This window comes from Poecilia reticulata, linkage group LG6 (genome assembly GCF_000633615.1).
Source record: "Poecilia reticulata strain Guanapo linkage group LG6, Guppy_female_1.0+MT, whole genome shotgun sequence".
Lineage (NCBI taxonomy): Eukaryota > Metazoa > Chordata > Actinopteri > Cyprinodontiformes > Poeciliidae > Poecilia > Poecilia reticulata.
Window position 1 is genome coordinate 3,989,041 of NC_024336.1, and position 20,396 is coordinate 4,009,436.

The window sequence follows — 20,396 nt, forward strand, 5'->3', positions numbered from 1 at the left end:
GCACAGCCAGGAACGCAGCAGCGGATGGAAAAACCCATTTGGSGGACCAAAATAGAACAATGACTACTTTCTCTGGAATTTGTTTATCCAGATTTTTCCAATGGAGCTAACGGCGGGGTCTGGTTCCAGAGCGAAGAGGGCAGGCCTCAAGGAAAGAGTCGACCAAGTCAATGTCAGAGGAGCTACAGAAGACGAGTGCGCTCTTTTCCCCACCCCCATGTTGAAATTACTTTTAAAAATTCAATTCCTATTTATGACCTCTCCTTAGACGTATAAAAAGAGCGGCGTAACAGAACAGATGGAGACACGGATTTGATTTCAATGTAGTTTAATTGATGATCACCAGGCTGTTTCCCTTTTACAATGGATCTGCAGTAGTTCTAGTTTTACCAGTCAGATTTAAAGAGACAGAGAGATATTTGATATTGCACATAGGAAGGAAAAAAAACAGAATCAAGATTAATACAATGCAAAAAAAAAACAACAAAAAAAAACCAGAGAAAGAGAGAGAGAATCAAACAGAACTACCAATACAGCGTCTTCTTAACAACATGTTATAGGGCAAACAATAAAAGCACAGCCCAAGATTATATTACTGTAGTTCATGTCAGTACCAGTTAAGACAATAAGCATTTTTTTTCCCTCAAATATACCTCTTTAAAATAGTGTTGTCTTTTTTTTTAATTATCTTCATGTTAAACAGTTACATTCAGGATTATAACTAAATAAATCACATGCAGAGAGATTAGATGGACAGATGACACCGGATGCTGATTCTGAAATCTTCTAATGCAGCTATGGACGTGACACAGAACCGAAAGATGCACTTTGTTCATCCTTTCTGTAGCTTGACGGTGTTTTTGTGTTGTTTCAGGAGTTTGTATGAGCTTGTCACTGACGTTGGTTTCATAAGACAGGGTAGTTTAGTTTTCTGTCAGGTCTGTTCGTTCGGTGCGATGTGTAAAGATCTGGGTTCGGTAGGTTAATAGAACATGTGGCTCTTCTGTTTCCGTCTGTATGGGTTTGGAGTCTGCATGTGTTTCAAGTCATATTCAGGAAAAAGTTGCAGCTGCAGTTATTAGTTATTCGTCATTTATTTTGAGTAGTTCACGTGGTTGTAGTGGGAAAAAAAAATAAGTTTAAAGGTTTTGTTGTTCCTTAACCAGAAAAAAGAAAATCTATTCTCTACCTTTAATTTTTATCTAAATTGGTGAAAAAAAAATATTTTTTTTTGCCCATTTTGTTTTTAATCCAGCAGCATTCATGTGGTCGTACCCACTCTACATTCAGAAGAAGAAAACAGATCTCCTGTACAGTGCATTGTTGCTCCTGTGAGGGTGTACAGGTCATTATTGAGCATTTCACAGCATTCTCTGACAGCCTGGAGAACCCCAAGGCCGAGTATTTGGAATCTGCCAACTTAAAACACAATATTTTCACAACAAATCATTGCAACAACTCAAACCATCCATATTAACTAAAAMCAAAAAAAAGCAGCTTTTTCTTCCAAACTAATCACATTTTCAAAATAAGCAGTGAAAACGACCTTTTCTCAGAGACATTCAGGTATTGTTTTTGACCCTTCATTTGCGCCCTCCAGTAAACCAGCTCCTTCCAAACTAAGACAGTGTATTTGTGCGTCCCCAGCTTTTTTCTTTTTTTTTTTTCCTTTTTTTCCTCAACTGGCATCAAAATAACAAATTCACCAACAGTGGGATAAAATAATCTGTCTTTTTTTCTGAAGCATCACAAGTAGAGACAAAGGTTACAATGAAAAGACATGAGCTTATGCATCAGCCATCTTTGATTTAAGACTAAAGRACAGCAGATGGAGCACACAGGTTTGSAAGATGAGGTATAGAGCGCTGTTATGAGCCAGTTTTACAGCAAAAGAAATTGGCACWGSTGTCCTGCTAGCATGAGGTAGCAACGATGCGTTGCCTTCTGTGGAGAYGATTAAAAATTTGTAAGCCAAGAATAGTTTCTTGTTTATAAAATGTAAAAGCKGTGACAACAACAAGGTTGCTTAAATAATAGCTCTTGATGGCAGTAGTGGGTGATGTGGCTCTCCACCCAGRGTAGCATGGCTTGRGGATGCCTAAAGCACTCAAAAAGGAATAAAAATTAGTTTTCTTGTGCTTATTTGCTTATCCAGTCAATGGAGAGTGGGACCCCCTGGTGTTCTGAAATATGTATACAATGCCAGAAAGTACRAGCAACTGAGGCTGAGGTTAGTGACAGGTTTTTAAATTAAAAGGTTACTTCATTGTTTTTAAAAGGCTGGTGACCATATTTAAACATAGTCATTCAAAACACTTTGACTGACCAAATCTATTGAAGAACATAATTTGCAATTYATGAAACTTTGTTATATTTGTGAGGACAGTTATCCTTTCAATGCTTTTTTGGCGTCGGGACTCCCTTTGATTGAGACAAATCCAAAAAACATGATGGATAAAAATTCAACTTGTGACGCCCAAAACTATTATCAACAACAATTTTACTTCCTGAAGGGTTACGAAATTAAATACTGGGTTTGCAGAATTGTTTATGTGGAGTTTGGGGGCTTGTCCGGGGTGACATTAGTGCCAGAAACACCACTGCTTCCTGTTCAAAGCTCAGGTTTGAATCAATCTTTAACAAATAATAGACAAAAGGAAAAAATCTAAACAATGGAAGGCAAAATATTGGTTGAAATGTAATTCTTATTCAAGCAAAAAATTAAAGTGCCTCTTTAACTCTCCAAACAACTTGCATATCCGTTAAAATAATGCTATTCTAAAACATCTGGTTGTGAACCAGCAAAGAAATCTGCAGTGCTCTAACAGAAATGTAATGGCCTACAAAGAAGAAAAATAATTTAGTATAATTAAAAATGTCCGGCCTATGCTCACACACACAGTTCTACACCTGACACATTCCTGCATTTCAACAGTGTCCRGTACAGCCACATAAAAATCATTCATGCTCTTTATAACATTTCCTGGGAATTACAACACRCAGTTATTTTCTATAGAGATTTTGCTTCGTGTCGTTATGGTTGAGGGGAGGGAACATCACATTCTTGCATATTTTTTGACACTACAAATGAATTATCTCCTGTGACGACACTGACGATCTGCACCTYAACGACGAACAAAACTCAACATTTAAACTCTCCTCTCCCGCTTCAGAAAAGTGCGTTTGCATTTGGTCTGACATTCCTCTCCACGACGACGTGGATCCAACCTGATATTTCCAGGTTCAAAAGTAAATGTTGGGTTGGAAAATTCAGCTCTTTTGTTTTAGAAAAGTTTGTGCAGTCAACTCTGTCTGATATTTTCCAACTGCGGCTTTAGTGTGTGTTGAATAATCGGTTATTTGAAAGTTGTATCGGTTTAACTCGCCCTCATTTGTGGCTCTGCTTCAAAARGGCTGACATGTCCCTAAAACATCCCCCGCTCTCTGAAAGCCCCACCTAAAGGCACGTAGAATAAAAGCAGCCTCCCACAGCACCCTTCACACGTTTGTTTTTCTTGTAAAATAAACCCAATCATACAAATATTGCATTTTCCAGCGCCATATTGTYACCAGTGATGGGGCCGCACAGAAGAGCTTTGCTACATTTGTCACAGGTCGCCGCCTGTTTTCCCCCCCACATCGCTTTGCTGTTGTATTGACAGAAATGGCTTAATGTGGTTGAACATAAGGAGACGACGACAATGTTTCACCTTCTTCTCACTTCKTTTGAAATTGACTGCGCTGATAAACAATAACTCTTAACGCGTACTGGAGAAATACGGCAACAAAGACAACCGCATAGATTTAACGAAGCGTCACGTGAATCAAGTCGAAGCGTTCCTCTGCCTGGCGCYTACACRGGTTTCACTTGAGCACGGACAGCCGAAGACTGAAGTAACCTATCAACACCCGAGGGCTGACTAAAGAGAGAATTAACCCTATGCAGCTCGCTGAAACCATCGGAGCTACAAATGCAAGCATCATGCAGCAGCTAAGCTGTGAAAGCCAAGGGAAAAAAAAAAAGTTTCAAAAAGAGCCGACAGAGGGCGGAACCTCCTACAACTTCAACCACAGAGGACGGGTAGGAGCAGTTTTAGTCACAAAACATCTATTTGTGTCGTTATTAAGATCATACAAATGCTACTGAGCTGAGAGCTGGATTGGAAAAGGACGTGTTGTGTCGTGGAGGGACAAGAGAGCTTTGAATGATGTGTTCATGGTAACGGTGGCTGTGCAGTCTGTTAGCGGGTCACTGCTAAAGCAAGTCATGTTGGAAAATTCTGATTTCATTTAGATCTCAAAGGTGTTTTTTTTGGGGGGAGCAGATTTCCAATCGGTGCTTGTCAGTGGTTGGGTTTTTAGATGCTCTTGAAAGGGATTGAAGCTCAAAAACCGTGAAGGTCAGCGAAGAAACTCACAAGCGTTATTTTGCGTGCTAACCCCAACTACTACAAATCACAGGCCTAGGAGTTTTCAGCGACTGATTGTTACAGTGAGAAGCTTTTGAAGGAGYGTCGAGCGCTGCTTGCTCTCGCTCAAAATCCGGACGATGAGAGGGGACGGCGGCGGGATGAGACGGGCAGCGGTGATGGAGGAGTGGGTCGGGGGACGGATGAAGCTCAGAACTCGATCTTGCAGGCGGGGAACGACTCATCCTGCATGACGACGGTGCTGCTGGAGGCCAGAACCATGATGTTTAGGTCCTGCTGTCTCTCGTGGGTCTGCTGGTACCAGTCCCGGGTCACCTCTGTGTCATGAGTCGGTATCACTGTCACCTGTCACAGCACAATTGGATTGTTCAATGAAAGGAACAGGAGGGAATGTTCGGCGCTTTGCAAAGTATCTGGACGTTTTAGTCAATATGACGACCAAGAATTTCAATGAGTTTAAATTTCCTTGAGTCCAACAACTCAAAATGAAGCTGCAGATTTTGATATCTATGGATGAGGGATGCACTGATCCATATTTTTCCACTTTCGATACAGATACACATATCTGTGGTTTAGTAACGGCCCATAGCGATCCGATACAGAAAAACTCTGCTGAATTGAATTACATTTTTTCTTTTTTTTTAAACACAGACATAAATGTAGTCAATTACTAATTTATTTTCCAACTTTGCACCACAGGGTCACACTGAAATACACACCTAGCTTCACAAGCTAGGTCAAACACGTAAAAACAAGTTTCATTTGTTCAGTCAGTGCAATTAGGAATATAACAGATAATGCAAAAATAAATAATAGAGAAAATGAAACTGAACAAAAACAATAGGTTTGGTCAAACATGTTAAAAATAAACTACCACAAAACTTCTTTCAAATGGCTCAGAAAGTGCAATTAAGAATTGTAAAGATAATGTAAACTAAATAATAAAGCATGATGTACAAAGCATARAATTAGACTGAAAAGATCCGCCCTTATGGATCAGGCACATTATCACCGATACTCGATCTAGAATATTTTTTCAATATCAGTCAGGACCGATACAGATATTAATATCKGATCAGYGCGTCTCCACTACAGACTGAACTTATTGTCTCTCTGAGATTGGCTCAATAAGCACTTAGCAAAAAAAAAGTTGCCATTTCACTTTCAAGTTCAAATCATGCTCTATTCTGCTGGTTTATCACATAAGACACTTTGAGATTTGAGACTATTACATGACRAGATGTGAAAGAGTTTTAACTGTTGCAAACACTGCAGTTTCCATGTGTTCTTGTCGAACGTGTGAAGGTTTCAGATACCTGTAAATTGGAGCCCCACTGAGCTTTCCCCTCCAGCAGAGCATCCAGAACTCCACGGCTGGGCTCTCCGCTTCCCGGGTCATTCCCGCTCACCACGTAGTAAGCAGCCCGCACTCTCTTGAAGAACTCCTGGTCCACGTTCTTGGCACTGCAGTGGTTGGGCAYGTAGGCCAGGTCCACATACACGGGCGGTCCCGGGGGAACGGCTGTACTAGTTTTCTGGGAGCTGTTTCCTGGATATGAGGGAAGACACACAGTGGTGGAACGAAGGAGAGCAGCTCATTTATCAACTGAACTAATTACTTCCAATTTGCATATAAACCTCAGAGAAATACATCATATAAGCTACATTTACTACCAAGCCGATTAGACTTTCTGAGTCACTGCAGCCAAATAGACAACTTCCAACCTTTTGAGAAGTTTAAATGTAAACATTTTACATTCAACCAATAAGGTTCTCTCTGACAGGAAATGAGACGACCATTTCTCAAAAGATCATAAAACAACATAAAAGGAGTATACAGTTTTAAAGGGAAAAAATATCATAAAGTAGCTTTTTAAAATGGCATGTTGAACATTATTTATGCACTTCTTAATGTCAACGAAAAAAATCATTATTGGGATTACAGCGTCAGATTATGATTGCTGACCAGCTTTGCACATCTCTGGTGATGAGCTCCATCACCCTAAACTTTTAACTCACTTCATATATTCCCTGTTGGTTTCAAATCAGGACYGTGTCTGGGCCTCTCTGAAACAGTAATGCCACTTCCAGTCAGAAGACAGATAAAATCTAAATCTGTTGGAGGTATGAATAAGTTTGAGGCTCATATGTGTTGAAAGAATCCTGTAATTCTATTTTGTGTATGCTGTATACTTCCTATATGAGTTTATAAACAATAAGAGTACTCTACTTTGAGTAACTATTTATTGATGATAGAGATAATGTATTGTAAAATAAACATTTTCCTGCTTTCGAGTGCTAAATAAAAATGTCTAAATCAAACATTGCTGTGTAAGGAAGTAAATCTGACTCATTCAGAATGAAAATGAGACGGCATCTCTAAAAAAATCATAAAAAATGTAAAAGAATCAGAGAATCAGTTTTGAAATATAAACTACTTCAGTAGTTTATATATATGTTTTAATATAAAATGGTATGTCAAAAATATATACCCATCGGAGTCGCAGAAAAAAAATCACAGTATTATCTGGTTCTTGTAGTAGAAGCTTGAAAGTCTTCTGTTTGTAAAGATTCCCTGAAGAGCTACTAAAATGGATGTTGTTGAAGTGTTTTACCAAAGACTTCTTCTAGAACCCTTTTATACTTCACATCGTTGATGTAGCAGCAATCTATGCTTACTGATACCAAAAGACTGCTGGAATAGGTTTAATGACAAACAAGTTGGTATATTTTTGTCTTTAATGGCGTGACAATCAGCACTTCACAATGTAGAGAGTTTTTGAGGAAAGGCCTTGAGTCCAATGCAGTACTTTGAAATCACAAATCTGATTTATTTATCAAAAGACATGAACAGAAAACAGCATTGAACTCTCCCTGGGAAATAATTTGTGCGACTATATCTAACATAATTTGAATTAGATTTAAGTTAGTCTGGGATCTGCATATTTTTCATGGTGATGCTATGTTGAATGAAATGTGGACTTTAACACACCTGAACTGCTCTTGATGCCGTTGACCAACCCTTTCCCGGGGTTCAGGAGCTCACTCCTCGAGCCTTGCGTCTCAGACATTTTGATCAGTCTAGAGCTTCTGTCTGTGTCCTTTCTCCTGAGGGAGGCAGAACGAGGTGAGCCGGAGTCCTTGGACTTCACCGGAGTAGAAGACCTCTTCCTGGCATCACCCTTACGAGCAGGAGAGGCTGACTTTGGTTTGCCCTTTCTGAGGCCTTTCTTCTTCAGAAGTTTCTCTGTGCCGCTGTGGTCGTTGAGAAGAGCCTCTGGGTCGACCATGCAGACATCTGGATGGGGCGGGTGGGGCAGGGGGTCCTTTATAGGGGCCGGGAGGGGATCATGGGGTTTCTGAGACGAGCGTGGTGAAGATCCATGGTGGCTGCTCCCAACACCAGAGGCAGATTTGTCCACTGGCAGATGCTCTGCATCTTCGTCAGAGTCCAGATTTCCCTCAGCAGTTATGGATGGACACTCCTCCGTTTCTGGAGGGACATCAGAGTCTGACTGTGAAGGTAATGACTCGCTGACTGATGTTGGGGGTGTCTCTTCCCCGGCTAATGTGACAGCTAAACCAGAGGACATTGCTCCCGTCCCCTGGTGTGTCCCCTGTCCAGCTTCACCATGGTGACTCTGAGCGTGATGGCGCCTGTGCTTGTGCGACCTCCTTTTCACTGAGTGTTGCTCGTGCTCGTCCTCGTCTCCTTCCTGGGAGCGGTCGCTGTGTCCGTCCTCTTCACCTTCATCGCTGGAGCAGTGGTGAAGACTGGGGTTGATGAAGGATGGAGAAAGCTCACCCTTGCGGTGTTTATACTCGCAGGATGAGTAGGCCTCAGGGTAGGCAGAAGAAGTTGCTCCAGTGTTCAGGTCAGAGGGACGACCAGTCTTTATGTCTGCTTTGCTAGGTTCTTTGTGGTAAGACTCTGCTGAGGTGGACATTGACGTAGTATGAGAAGTGGCGCCCCATTCCTTAGTTTCCTCATCTGCTACTTCATCTCCGTCATCGTAGTCTGGTGGAGGGGTACCTGGATAGTCCTCAGGCCTCTGCAAAAGCTCCCAGTCTGATAAGCTGCTCTTTCTCCTTACTTCTAACCTCACTGATGGCTTTTCTAAGAAGCTTTTGTCCTCCCAGTTTTCTGCCTCCGCTTGTTTCCCAGTTTCTATTTTTTCACTCACCTTAGGGTCAGCTGTTTCTTTCTCATCTTCTGTACTTCCATCTTTACAAGTCTTTTCATCCAGTTTCTTCTCTTCTGTCTTCTGTTTGGTACCTATGTCCCTAATTGTTTCTGTCTTTTCGTCTTTTCCACTTATTTCTTTTTCCTCTATATGGACATCTTCCTTCATAGGTTCAGTAGCTCTGTTTGTCATTTTATCCTTTAAATCTGTTGTGGCACATGAGGTTTGAGTGGCTCCAATGTCACTTGGTGGAGTTATTGAGGCTGCATGTTGAGTTGTTTCTGTTGTCACGGCAGGTTTAGACTCAGTACTGGTAGAGGTGATGGTGACGGTCTCTTCCTTTGTGAACTGAACTGTACTCTCTGCTGAATACGTTTCAGTCTTTGAGGAGAAAGCCTCCTTTGGGTCAGACACTTGGATTTTTTGACATTCAATGCGGCATGGCAGGGTGCTGTCCTCCAGTTCAAGTGTTTCAGGCTCCTTTTTCTTGGACCCCTTGTCAGAGGATTCAGCCCTTTGGAGAGGAGAGACATCAAAGTGAGTTTCTGATGGACTGTCTGGGACATCTACTGGTTTTATGCTTGGTTGAGAAGTTGCAGGGATGGAGGTTGATATCTCAGTACTCTGCTTTATATCAGTTTTTTGCTCTTGATCCTCAGGCTTCTTGGGAGTGGCAGATGAGTCCACAGAAGATGGTTTGGACATTTCTCCTGCAGGCTTCGTCATCACCTCCAGGTATTCGTCCCTCTGGAAACCTCCGAAACATGAGCCTGTAGATACGGCTTTAAATGGAAGTTCCTCCTTGGCCAAAGGTACCTCAGACATTGGTTGAGCTAAAGTTGCAACTTTCTCTCCCAAGTCCCGGCTGAAAAGAGCAGATGTTGAGGCAGAAGATGAGTAACTGTACAATGTAGAGGAGTATGTTGAAGAAGAGTTTGTTAGGGTGGTGTAGGAGATATCTGATGAAGTAGTTTCATGTTCTGTCATGATGTCTGTGCTCTGAACATTTCGACTTTGGCTGAAATATCTAACGTCACTTGACTCGGGCTGTCTAGAGGCGTCTGGGAGGCCAGCGGTTTCTTTCTTTTCCACATTCAGCCCAACCTGACTGTCCTCAGAAAGACCTCCCGATTTGCTCAGCCCACTATCAGATGGCGGAGGACTAGATGCAGGTTTGGACATTCCCTCAGAATGATCAGATGTCAAAGAGCTGCTTATCAGTGTTCTCGTAGATGTTGCTTCTGTTGTTTCTTTTGTCGCAAATTGAGACTCTGGTGGATGTAAAATGCTGGTTTCATCTTCCTTTAGCGCTTCAGATGAAACATGATCTATAGGTGGCGACCTTGTTGTCGGTTCAGATAAATAGTCAACTTTGTCGTTGTGTTCCATTTTTGTTTCATCAGAATGTTTTTGAGTATCTTCTGCTGCGATACCGCCTTCATCCGTTTTAGGTGTTCTGTCTAAATCTTGACTCTTTGTCTCAGATTTTGAAGCTGTTGTGTCTCCAATTGTGCTCTCCTGTTTGTCAGCTCCATCCGTTTTGCCTATGTCTATGACTTGTGAAGCTGAGCCATCAGGAGTTGTTTTACAGGCTGACTGCTCTTTGAGGAAACCTGATTCAGACAACTGGGACATTTTATTTGAGTCCTCTGTCTCCTCCAACTTAGTGCTGTCATCAGAACCGCGTCGGCACATTTCTTTTTCTGACTGCTCCCTCGCTCCCTTTTCCATATCTACATCACTCGACATGTCCTCTTCTTCCTCCTCTTCATCTTCCTCTTCATCATCGTCAACACTGAAATCCTCTCCCTCTACCAGCAGCCTTTTGTCCACGAGGATCTCTTTTCCCTCTGGAAAATGTAAAGACTTACAAGGAACAGAGCTGCTAATTTTACTGAAATCAGATGCCAGGACATTATCATCTATGTCATGTCCCACACACGTGGCTGAGGCGCCACTCCTTGAATCAGCTGGAGGATCTTGGCTCAACACGCGTTGAGGTAAAATGTCTTTTTCTGCAGGTGAATGTCGACCAGATGGAGAGCCATCTTTCTCCTTTGGACGATCAGAACTTCCCTCTTTATATTTGAATGACTCAGCATACTTTTCTTTCTGTTCTTCTGTCTTCTCCTTCTCTGTGACTTCTCCAAACGCTCCATCGGTCGCCCCTAGGTCTGTGTGACCCCTTAGAGCTGAAACCGTTTCTTCCCTTAATGAGGTGCCTGCAGGCTGAATGTCAGCACTGGAGGAAATTCTCTCACCCTCTTGTGTTGGTTGTATCTGAGAAGTTGAAGCACCTCCTTCCATCATTTCTTCTTTCTCTTTCTCTGATTTTTCAGGTTTATCTTCTTTGGTACTAAATGAGTATGACTCGGCAGCTTGGGATGTTTTGTTGTCTTGCATGTTTGTGGAGAAATAGCTCTTGTCAACACAAGGTGAATCTGCTCTTTCTTCTCTCTGACTCTCTTCCTCTTGGCCTTTCTCTCTGTCTTCATCTCTAGGGGAGGCACTTCGGCTGTGGTGGCTGCTCTTCTCGCTCTCTGTGAGGGACACTGGGCTGTAGTCGACTCTGCTGAAGGACAGCGGTTCTTCTTTGTACTGATCATCTAATAGAAACATGGCTCCTCCAGTATCCGTCTGGCTCGCTCTTCGGTTATCATCAATGCATATATCAGAAGTGGTATCAAAGCCTAGAGAAATCTCAGCATCTTCTCTTCTCTCTGGCTCTTGGCCTTTAGGGATGGGCTTTTCATCTGGATCATATTTAGATGCACCAAAAGTTTCTGTCTCATCTCCAAGGCTTTCACTTATGATCTCTGTTTTTAAGCTCATTTTTTCACTTGAATCTGTTTTTACACTGCTGGTGGTGTCTCTAGCATCTTCAGATTCTTTATCAATCATAAAATATGAACAAGGCTGTGACAGTCCTGGAGATACCACCTCCCTTTCTCTTTCCATCTCCCTTTCTGCTTCTTTTGCTTGTTTCTCATCCGGTCTGGTCTTTTCTGAGCCACATATACCTGAGCTCAGCTCAGACAATATGTGTTTCTCTTGCTGGAGTGTTTCCTCCACACTGGACTGGCTTTCTGAGCTCGAAAGTGTGCTGCTCCTTGGTTGGCTGTCGGTACTAGATACTGTTGACAACATGGGCTTTGTCTCAGTGGCTTGCAACGCCGGTTCTGCTTTGACAGCTGCAGTACTGCAAACTGCTTCCTCCTCCTTTGATGTAACAATATCAAAAGTCGACTCCGGCTTGGCAAGTGGAGCAGCTGTGGTTTCTGTTTCCACAACATCTTTGTCAACTTCAGGTGAAAGTCTGCTTTCTTCTTTTCCAGAGTCTTTGATGTCCTCATCCAGGGATGGTTCCTGCATCGTCAGAGTGGGTATGATCACCGCGGGAAGCTGAGATGCAGGGGGCTTAGTTTGGTCACTTGTTTGGGGAGTCTGCGTTAGAGTCACACACACAGAGGAAATATCATGGTCAGATTTTCTTGACTCTACTGACAAAGGCCGGGAACCTGCTCCTCCCATGCAGATGTCCTCCTCTTCTTCATCCTCTCTGTCTTCATCTGATGACTGAACCACAAATGCAGGATTGTAATCTGAATTGGTGGCCAACATTGCTGCTCCTGATATTTCCTGTGCAGGTTGTTTGATGCCTTTGTCCTGGTCTTTCTCCTGCACTTCCTCTTTCTCCCATTTTTCCTCTTTAGTTTGATCTTCTTCAGTGTACTCGGGCGTTGCTTTCTCTGTGACATCTACTTTTATGCACACAGCATTCTTTTCTGGAACCAGCTTTACATCTTCAGCTGGTTTTGTCTTTTCTTTGATGTCCTCAGTCTCATAAGTGTAGTCCTTCTCTTGCTCTTTCTCCATTTTCTGTTCTTTGCTCAGTTCGGCAACATGCGCGTCGTCTTTTTCTCTCTCCATCCTCTCTTCTGAGCTAATAACCTTAAATTCTTTCTCTTGTTCTTGTGGCTCCCCCTGGATATCTCGGAAAGACATACCAATGTCATCTTTCATCACAAATCCCTGTTGTTTTCCTTCTGAGAAAGTTTCCTTCCCTGGATGGATTCCAGACAGTTTATCAGAACCTTCTTCAAGTCCATTTTCATCACCAACACTTGTTTCTTTTTTATCATCCATCTTGGATTCTGACAAAATGGGATACTTATCTTTCCCATCTTTCTCCTCTGTGATGCTAGTTGTTGGAATGTGCGTCTCCTTGACGACCTGACTCTCCTGCTTCATTTCACCTTTTTCTTCTTTAAGAGCTTCAACCTTAGATGACTCCTCGTCTTTTGTGTCAGAGAGTGGTTCAGTGGTGTCCTTCATTTGTTCTGACATGAGTTTTTGGTCAGTAATGTCCTCCTGGGGTTGTTTCACAGAAACATCTCCTTTATCCTCCACCTTTCCATCCTTAGAAATTTCAGCAGCGTCCTTTTCTTTCTCCTTTTTATCAATAACACATTCAATAACATCAACCTTTTCATCATCTTTCTTAAGCTTAACTACTTCAACATCAGATTCTTCTGTCACTGTCTTTGTCTCTTCTTTGTCAAGTTTTAAATCTGATGCATCATCCTTGGTTTCAACTTTCTCCTGTTCCTCTGTGGGAAGAGAAACACCTGTCGTTTCTTTAGTTTCCTGCTCCTTGCTGGGTTTCTTGTCAGAAATTGTGTCCTTAGCTGTATCTTTCTCCTCCGTGGAGTGCAGGACATCTACACCATGATCGTGAGCTGCCGCTTGTTCTTCTTTGGACAGTTTGATAGGGATTTCCTCCTCTTTCTCTGCTACTGTCTCTTTTGCTCCCTCTGCTGTTCTTTCAACTCCACTAAGATCTTTACTGACTTCTTTGTCTTGTTCGTCTCGTATCGTGGGAGTAGCCTCATTACTGACGTCCTTTGGGGTTGCTTCATCTTTGATTGTTTTGACAGCTGGTACATGCTCACTTATTATTGCATCATCTTCTACTATTGGAGGTGCTTTGATAGCCGATGTGACATTTTCATGTGCTTTCTGCTGCTGCTCTTCTCCTGTGATTGGTCTTTCAGGTGGAAGCATTGCTTCTTTGCTTGTTGTAGAGGATTCAGTATCTTTACCTATGATTTCAGGCACTTCGTCCATTTTGGTAACTTTGACTGCAGCTTCAATGTCTTTAATTTCTTTGTGCTCTCTTTTTTCTTCAGTTGTTGGCTTACCGACAGGAATTTCCTCCTTACTTAGTACCTTTTCCTTTTCCTCAGACATACTGGACTGAACAGCCAAAGTATCTTCTATCTTCATGGGCTGCTTATTGTCTTCTTCTGTCGTAGGTTTAAATAGGGATGCATCATCTTTGAGTGTAGTTAGATCCTTATTTTCTTCCTGGCAAGGCTTAGTGCACGGAATATCTTCCTTCTTTGAGATTTTCTCTTCCTGTTCAGTTGCTGACCTGTCTGCAGTGATCTCTTGACTCACTGCTACGTCTTTCTCTACTTTGGTGTGGCTGAATGTCAAGATTGCATCTGTACTAATTTCTTGCTCATCATTTTCTTTCCCGGTGAAAAGGGCTTTGTGTGTATCACTAATTTCTTCATCTTTTTTCGTCTCTTCTTCTCCTTGATCTGTAAGGGGCTTAGTGGGTGACACATCTTGTTTTCCCACTTCTTTTTCCTCCTGCTCTTCTTGTAGTTTGATGTCTGATGAGTCTTTCTCCTTTTTCTTCTCTTTGGAAGACTCAGAAAATAGCACATCATCTGTCTTTCCCTCCCCCTGGCTCTCTTCCTCAACATCGCTGATATCTGATGGCTGAACCTTTTCAACATCTTTTTCGTGGGTCTTAATATAAAAAGTATCCATGTCTTTCTTCTCATTATCTTTTAAAATCTCTGCATCAGAAAAGTCATCCTTTTCCACCTCTACTTTCTTTAAGTCACAACCAGTTTTGAGGTCAAGTTTATGCTGTTGTATTCTGTCTTTCTCTGTCTGTTCATCTTTGGCTTGTTTGCCCTCAGAAGGCACACCTTCTTTCTGTACTTGCTCATTGGTTTTGGTCTTATCTTTTTCTGTCTCTTTGTGATCATATTTAATAGCTTCATCAACAGCTCCAGCATCCTTTGCAGGTGTAGTGTCATAAATATCCTCCTTTGTGAATATTTTCTCTGCCTTCTCATCCACAACGGATGTCACAGTTGAAACCGATTCCTGAATGACAGATTTCTGATTTTCTTCTTCCTTGGGTTCTTTGCGACCTGGGACCTCATCCGTATCTTTTTCATGCGCTACACTGGTGACTTTAATAGCATATTTATCGTCATCGTCATCATCATCATCATCATCATCTTTTTTATCGTGATCTAAGGAACTACTCTTCTCCTCTGGGAATTTACTTGACCCAGGCACTTTAGGTTCCTTCTCTCCGATACGGCTGAAAGGATCCTCTTTGTCAGATGATGGGAGGGAATCCTCTTTGGCCCCAACAGGTAGTTTAGTTTCTGTTAAAGACGATGCAACTGCAGACATTAATTCTGCCCTTTTCGCTTCGTCTTTTGGCACTGACGCAATATCTTTTTCTGTCTCTTTTATCACTACAGCCTCTTTAATGTCCTTTTCAAACGATTCATCCTCAGATCTTCCAGACACTTCTTCAAACTGGCCTACTTTCTGTCTGTCTACTTCTTTCTGCTTTTCACTTTCCTGGTCATCCTTCATTTTGGTTTGGCTGTCCTTTGTGGTAACTTCTTCAGAAAGTGCCTCCTCCTTAAGAAACTCAGAATCCAGGAAAACCTTTGTCTTGGTTTCTACTGGAGACTGATGAATTGGAGAATGAGCAGCACTCGAGGGTCCGGACTGTGGAGGAGAAGCCATTTTTACAGTGATGTCATCTGGACTGAAGCAGCGCTCTTCACTCTCTGAGGTTACTGAGTCAGATCCAAAGGGTCTTGTAGGCACAACAGAGGAAATGTCTTTAGGAGCTACTGCATCGATGTTTTCCTCCTCCACTGGTAGATGGTCTGGTTTGATGTCATGGTGAGTCTTTTCTGGAGATCTACTGCCAGAAAGCTCTTCATTGTCTGTTTTTTTGCTCTGCGGCATTTGAGATGCAGCATAACCCTCTTGAAGTTTTTCAAGAGAAATGTCAACGTTAGGGGTTTGGTCTTCTTCCTCTTCGTCTTCTTCTTCCTCCTCCTCTTCTGTCTTGTCAGGAGCTTCAGTTACCATCTTCTCCTCTGCAATGGGGAGCTGTAAATCATTAGGCGGAGACTTGGACAGTTTGTCTTCTTCTAAGGAAGGTGGTGACAGACTGCCTGCAGAGGGTGGCTGCTCTTTGCCTGGGCAGGTGCTTACTGGCGTTGAAGAAGAAGCTGGGGTCTTGAGCGGTTCCTCAGCAGGGGCTGCGGCAACAGATGCCACTGACTGATCGTCCGCAATAGACGTAGGAAAGGAGGACATTTTGTCATATTCTGTGATGGACGTAGCAGAGGACACATGCTCCTCCTCTGCCAGGGGAGCAGTGATGATGTTGGTGAAAACAGACACTTGCTCCTGCATACCTGGAATGAAACCTTTCTCTGCCATGGCAGCTGCCTGCATCTCTCGCATGCCATGAATGTCCACAAAGGAACCCGTCTGATCTGGAACAGAGATGTCGTAGACACCAACGTCATACTGGAGGTGAGGGATTCTCTCCTCCGCCTCCTCGTGGATCTCCTCGTCAGAAATGGTCTGCTCTGTCTCAGAGTAGCCAGGGATCATCTCGTCCTGGATGTAGAAGACGGGTTCAGCTGCAGCGGCTCCTTCCGTGGCCACCGCAGAGGGAATCTCACCTGTTTTGTTTTCGGCTTCATCTTCAGGCTTGACTTTGATCTCTTCATCTGCTATCACATCTAAGTCCTCTACCTCTTCCAGTTCAGGTTTCTCCAGCCCCTCCTCTTCTTCCTCCTCCACCTCTGCTTCTTTTTCCTCCTCTTCTTTTCTGGATGGAGTCGTTTGGAACTCCTCTGCTGTCAAAGCTTTGTTGAACAAATATTCTGATTTCTCCATTTCTTCCGTTTCGTGTTTCCTGTCAAGTCCATCGTCCTTTGCCTCTGTCCACTTTGATTCATCTTCATCCACACCTATTCCCATGTCCTCCTCCTCCTCCTCTTCCTCCAGGGCTTTCTTTTCTTCAGCGGGGGGCTCTTCCTCCACCTCCTCCTCATCCTGAGATGCAGCTCCCTCATCCTCAAATGTTTGAGCTTCTTCTAGTTCTTTCTCTTGAGCTGATTCTTTGTCTTTCCCTTCAGCTTTTGCTTCTGCATCTGGAGCTGACACTGCCTTTTCAGGGGACTTTGGTTTCTGTGGGATTTCTGAAACTGCATCTGGCGCTTCAGCCTTCTCTTGGATTGGGCTTTCTGCCGTTTCCCCAGGGGAAACCTTGTCACTCACAGGTAGCTCTGCTGATACAGCTTTTCCTTCATCTTTTTTCAGTTCTTCGAAATCCTTGCTGAGGTCTTCAGGTGTGGATACAGCTGTTGTACCCCCAACAGCAGCTTTTTTCTCAGTGGGTTCGGGTTTAACAACCACAAGCTTCACTTCGTCTGCTTTGGGTTCAGCAGGTTCAGCCTTTGTGGCTTTGCTTTTTATTGTCTTGGTTTTACTTGACGCTTTTGCTTTATGTAAGGTCTTTCTGACTTCAGGTGTGAGAGGTTTCAGGTCAGGTTTGGTGATTTTTCTCAGCTCAGGTTTGGATGCATCCTTCTTCTTGTCCTCTTTGGACTTGGCCTCTTTCTTGTCATCTTTTTTGGCAGAATCATCTTTCTTTATTTTCTTTATCTCTTTCTTCTCCTTGTCTTTCTTCTCGTCCATCTTTGATGCCCTTTCCTTCGAATGCTTTTTCACAGTTTTCTCTTTCAGTTTTTTCTTTTCTGGCACTTCAGTTTTAGATTTTATCGTTTTGGCTGGCTTCTTTTCCTCTTTTTTCTCTACAATATTTTCCTTTACAGAGTCACTTTTTGCTTCTGTTGCGTTTGACACATCGTCCAGTCCATCAGCTTCTTTCTTTGATGTCTTTGCTGTGGTCTTAGGGGAGGATTTGAGACTTTCTTTGCTATCCGTTCTTTGTTTTAACTTGGTTTGCTTAATAACCGATGGAGGAGCTCCTGAAGCTATGTCCTTTTGCGTGGCTACAGGATACCTCAAGTAGTCGAGATGTTTTAGTTTTTCCAGTCCCTCTAAGATCTTGTTTTGCGGTGCATTCCCAGGGAACAGCACTCTGATGATCTTTTCTGTAGGGTTGGCAGGTAGCCACACGACTAAGGCTGTAACTGATGTCAGGTAGGGCACAGATATTTCTCCTTCCTTCCCACTGGGCAGCACAATGCCAGTTTTGGCCTTGCTATTGCCAGCCCACTTCTGCATTAAAAATTGCATCTCTTTGCTATCTTTTACTGGGTTAAGAATATACATATCTAACCTCCCAACTCCCATCTTATGAAAAAGTGTAATGGGCTCGATGGTGTTGCTGACCACTCGATACAGGGGCTCTGGCTTGATTCCTAGTTTACTAAGGTGCTGCAGAGTAAGCGAGGCTTCTTCAATGCTGCGTTTCACTTTGAGATTAGACTCTGGTAAACGGAGCTTCTCTGGCACGTTGAAGAAGACTACGCCAAGCTCTGGAGAAATCAGGTTTTTCATCCAGTCGCTGTAGTTTGTGGAGCCTTGTGACTGCTCCTCCTCCTGTTCTGCTATCTTCCTCTGAAGAAGCCCGTTGATACCCGGGAGGTTGTCAGCGCCGATGTGGGTGAGCAGAATCGAGTCGATGCGGTCCAGGTGACGGACCAGTTTCCAGAAGCAGGATTTCCTCTCGGAGCCTCCGTCCACTAGGATGTTGAAGCCGTTCACGGCAAAGAGCGCCGAGTCTCCTCGTCCTCCGGGAAAGATGTAGCAACATGGCTTCGATAGTTTCAGGAAGCCTCCGGAGGTGGGGGGCTCCAGCAGGTCGAAAGGCGAGGGGACGTCTACGGTTTCAGAGACATACTCTGTGAACTCTGTGACACCCTCCATCTTGGGGAGAACAAGCTCCGGGTTTAGCTTGTACTCCAGGAACTCCCGCAGGGTTTGTTGCTGTCCCACGGAGCTCCAGCCCACCTCCCCACGGCAGGACACAGTGAGTGTTGCCTGCTGCTTGGGGGCTGCTGTTCCCAGCAATTCACTGACCTGCAGAAAAGACACCAGAGCATATCGTAGTCAGTGTTGGCACACATTAACATGGAAAATTACTGACAGACTGCTGCATCCTAAATGCACAAGGGAGCGTTACCGCAGGTCCTTCTTCCCAGCAGCTGTCAGACTCTATAACCATCACTCCTCCCAACAAACTCAATAAGTATTTACACAATGCTGGCATTTTCACAATCACCTACTCTGTTCTTACCTATTTTCTAAATAAACTTTTTGTTTTTCTGCACTGATGTACTGTATTCTAAATTGTCTGTCTTTTTAAATGTTAAATACAAGTACACATGATGTACATTTTTTTTAAAAAGTGATCCGACGCACTTGCACATCGCTTGAATTGTGAGTCTGATCCGTCTATTAATGAATGCACAGTTTTCCTTTTGCAGTCTTATACAGGGTCTGGGAGTACCCGTATTCAAATCTGCACACAGATTCCTTATCTAAAGGATTTAGGTCTGGACTTGGAGTCAGTCTTTTTATTACACGAGCATACTATAACTTAAACCATTCCATTGTTAATTCATCCCAAACAGCGTGGTGTTGCCACCACCTTGCTGCTTGAGGATGGTGTGCTCAGGGTAATGTGTGGTAGAATTGATTCTGCTATAATATGACAATGTGAATACTTTTGCATATGACTAAATATCTTTCAGTCTGCCAAAGCTGAGACCTTATATTTGTGTTGTAACTGGTAGCCAGAGTTTTTTGTGTTTTTTCATCCTGGGACATCTGTCCTGGTCATATTTCACAGATCAAATATTTAATTTAAGATGGATGGTGTTCATTCAGCTGATAGTTTGTGCTGAATGAATCTGTCCTTGCGTTGGTGTAGGATATAAAGTCTCACCATCCAGACAGAATAATGATAGGTTTGGTTTCTGTTGAGTTCGCTTGCTCCTTTTCTCCATTCAGCCAGTGTCCCTCAGAAGGAGTCAATTAAATGTGGTGGTGTCACCATGGCAACGCAGAGGAGCAACGGGAAAGTTTCCTTCCAGGGTCGCTCTGTTTTTAGCTTCATCCATCATCCGATCAGTTTTCTGCAGATAATTTGCCCCCATCAAGAAGAACCTCCCCATAGCATTATGCTGCCACTACTGTATTTCAATGCTGAGTGCATGTGAAATACAGTAGTAGCAAAGTCGTCAATACAATGTAAGGCTAATCTCTTGACTGTGTTGGATTAACTGATTATTGATTGAAAAACAAAAGAATTTTATATATATATATATATATATATATATATATATTAGAGAATTTGAACCAGGTGAAACTTAAAACTGTGCCACTTGAGTAGGTTTAGGCAGAATGTATTTACAAAGTTCTTTGTAGTTTTTGTACAATTTTGACTTAATTACTGCTCAGAATATGTTCTTTCAGCTACTGGCCTTTAAAAAAGAGACTAAAATCGATTAATTGAAAACTAAATTAGTTGAGAATTATTTCAATAATTGTTTCGTCACGATTAATCCGATTAATCATTTCAGCCCCTTTATCATGAACTTGCTATTACTTCCATTTCTAAAAGTTGTACAACTTTGAGTTGGCCTATTGCATAAAATCTCCCAAAACTACTTTGACGGTT

General features: G+C 42.8%; 1 protein-coding gene across 1 annotated transcript in view; it reads right to left on the reverse strand.

The window, feature by feature from the left end:
• Window positions 1–311: 311 nt before the first annotated feature.
• Window positions 312–20,396, reverse strand: part of map1ab (microtubule-associated protein 1Ab) — a 40,840-nt gene continuing 20,755 nt past the window's right edge. Inside the window, exons 4-6 of the mRNA XM_017305223.1 lie at window positions 7,423–18,793; window positions 5,747–5,979; window positions 312–4,775 (exon numbers count right to left, since the gene is read on the reverse strand). Of these exons, the coding sequence (XP_017160712.1) occupies window positions 4,620–4,775; window positions 5,747–5,979; window positions 7,423–18,640 (11,607 nt within the window). The 5' untranslated portion in view covers window positions 18,641–18,793 and the 3' untranslated portion in view covers window positions 312–4,619. The remainder of the gene's footprint in view (window positions 4,776–5,746; window positions 5,980–7,422; window positions 18,794–20,396) is intronic.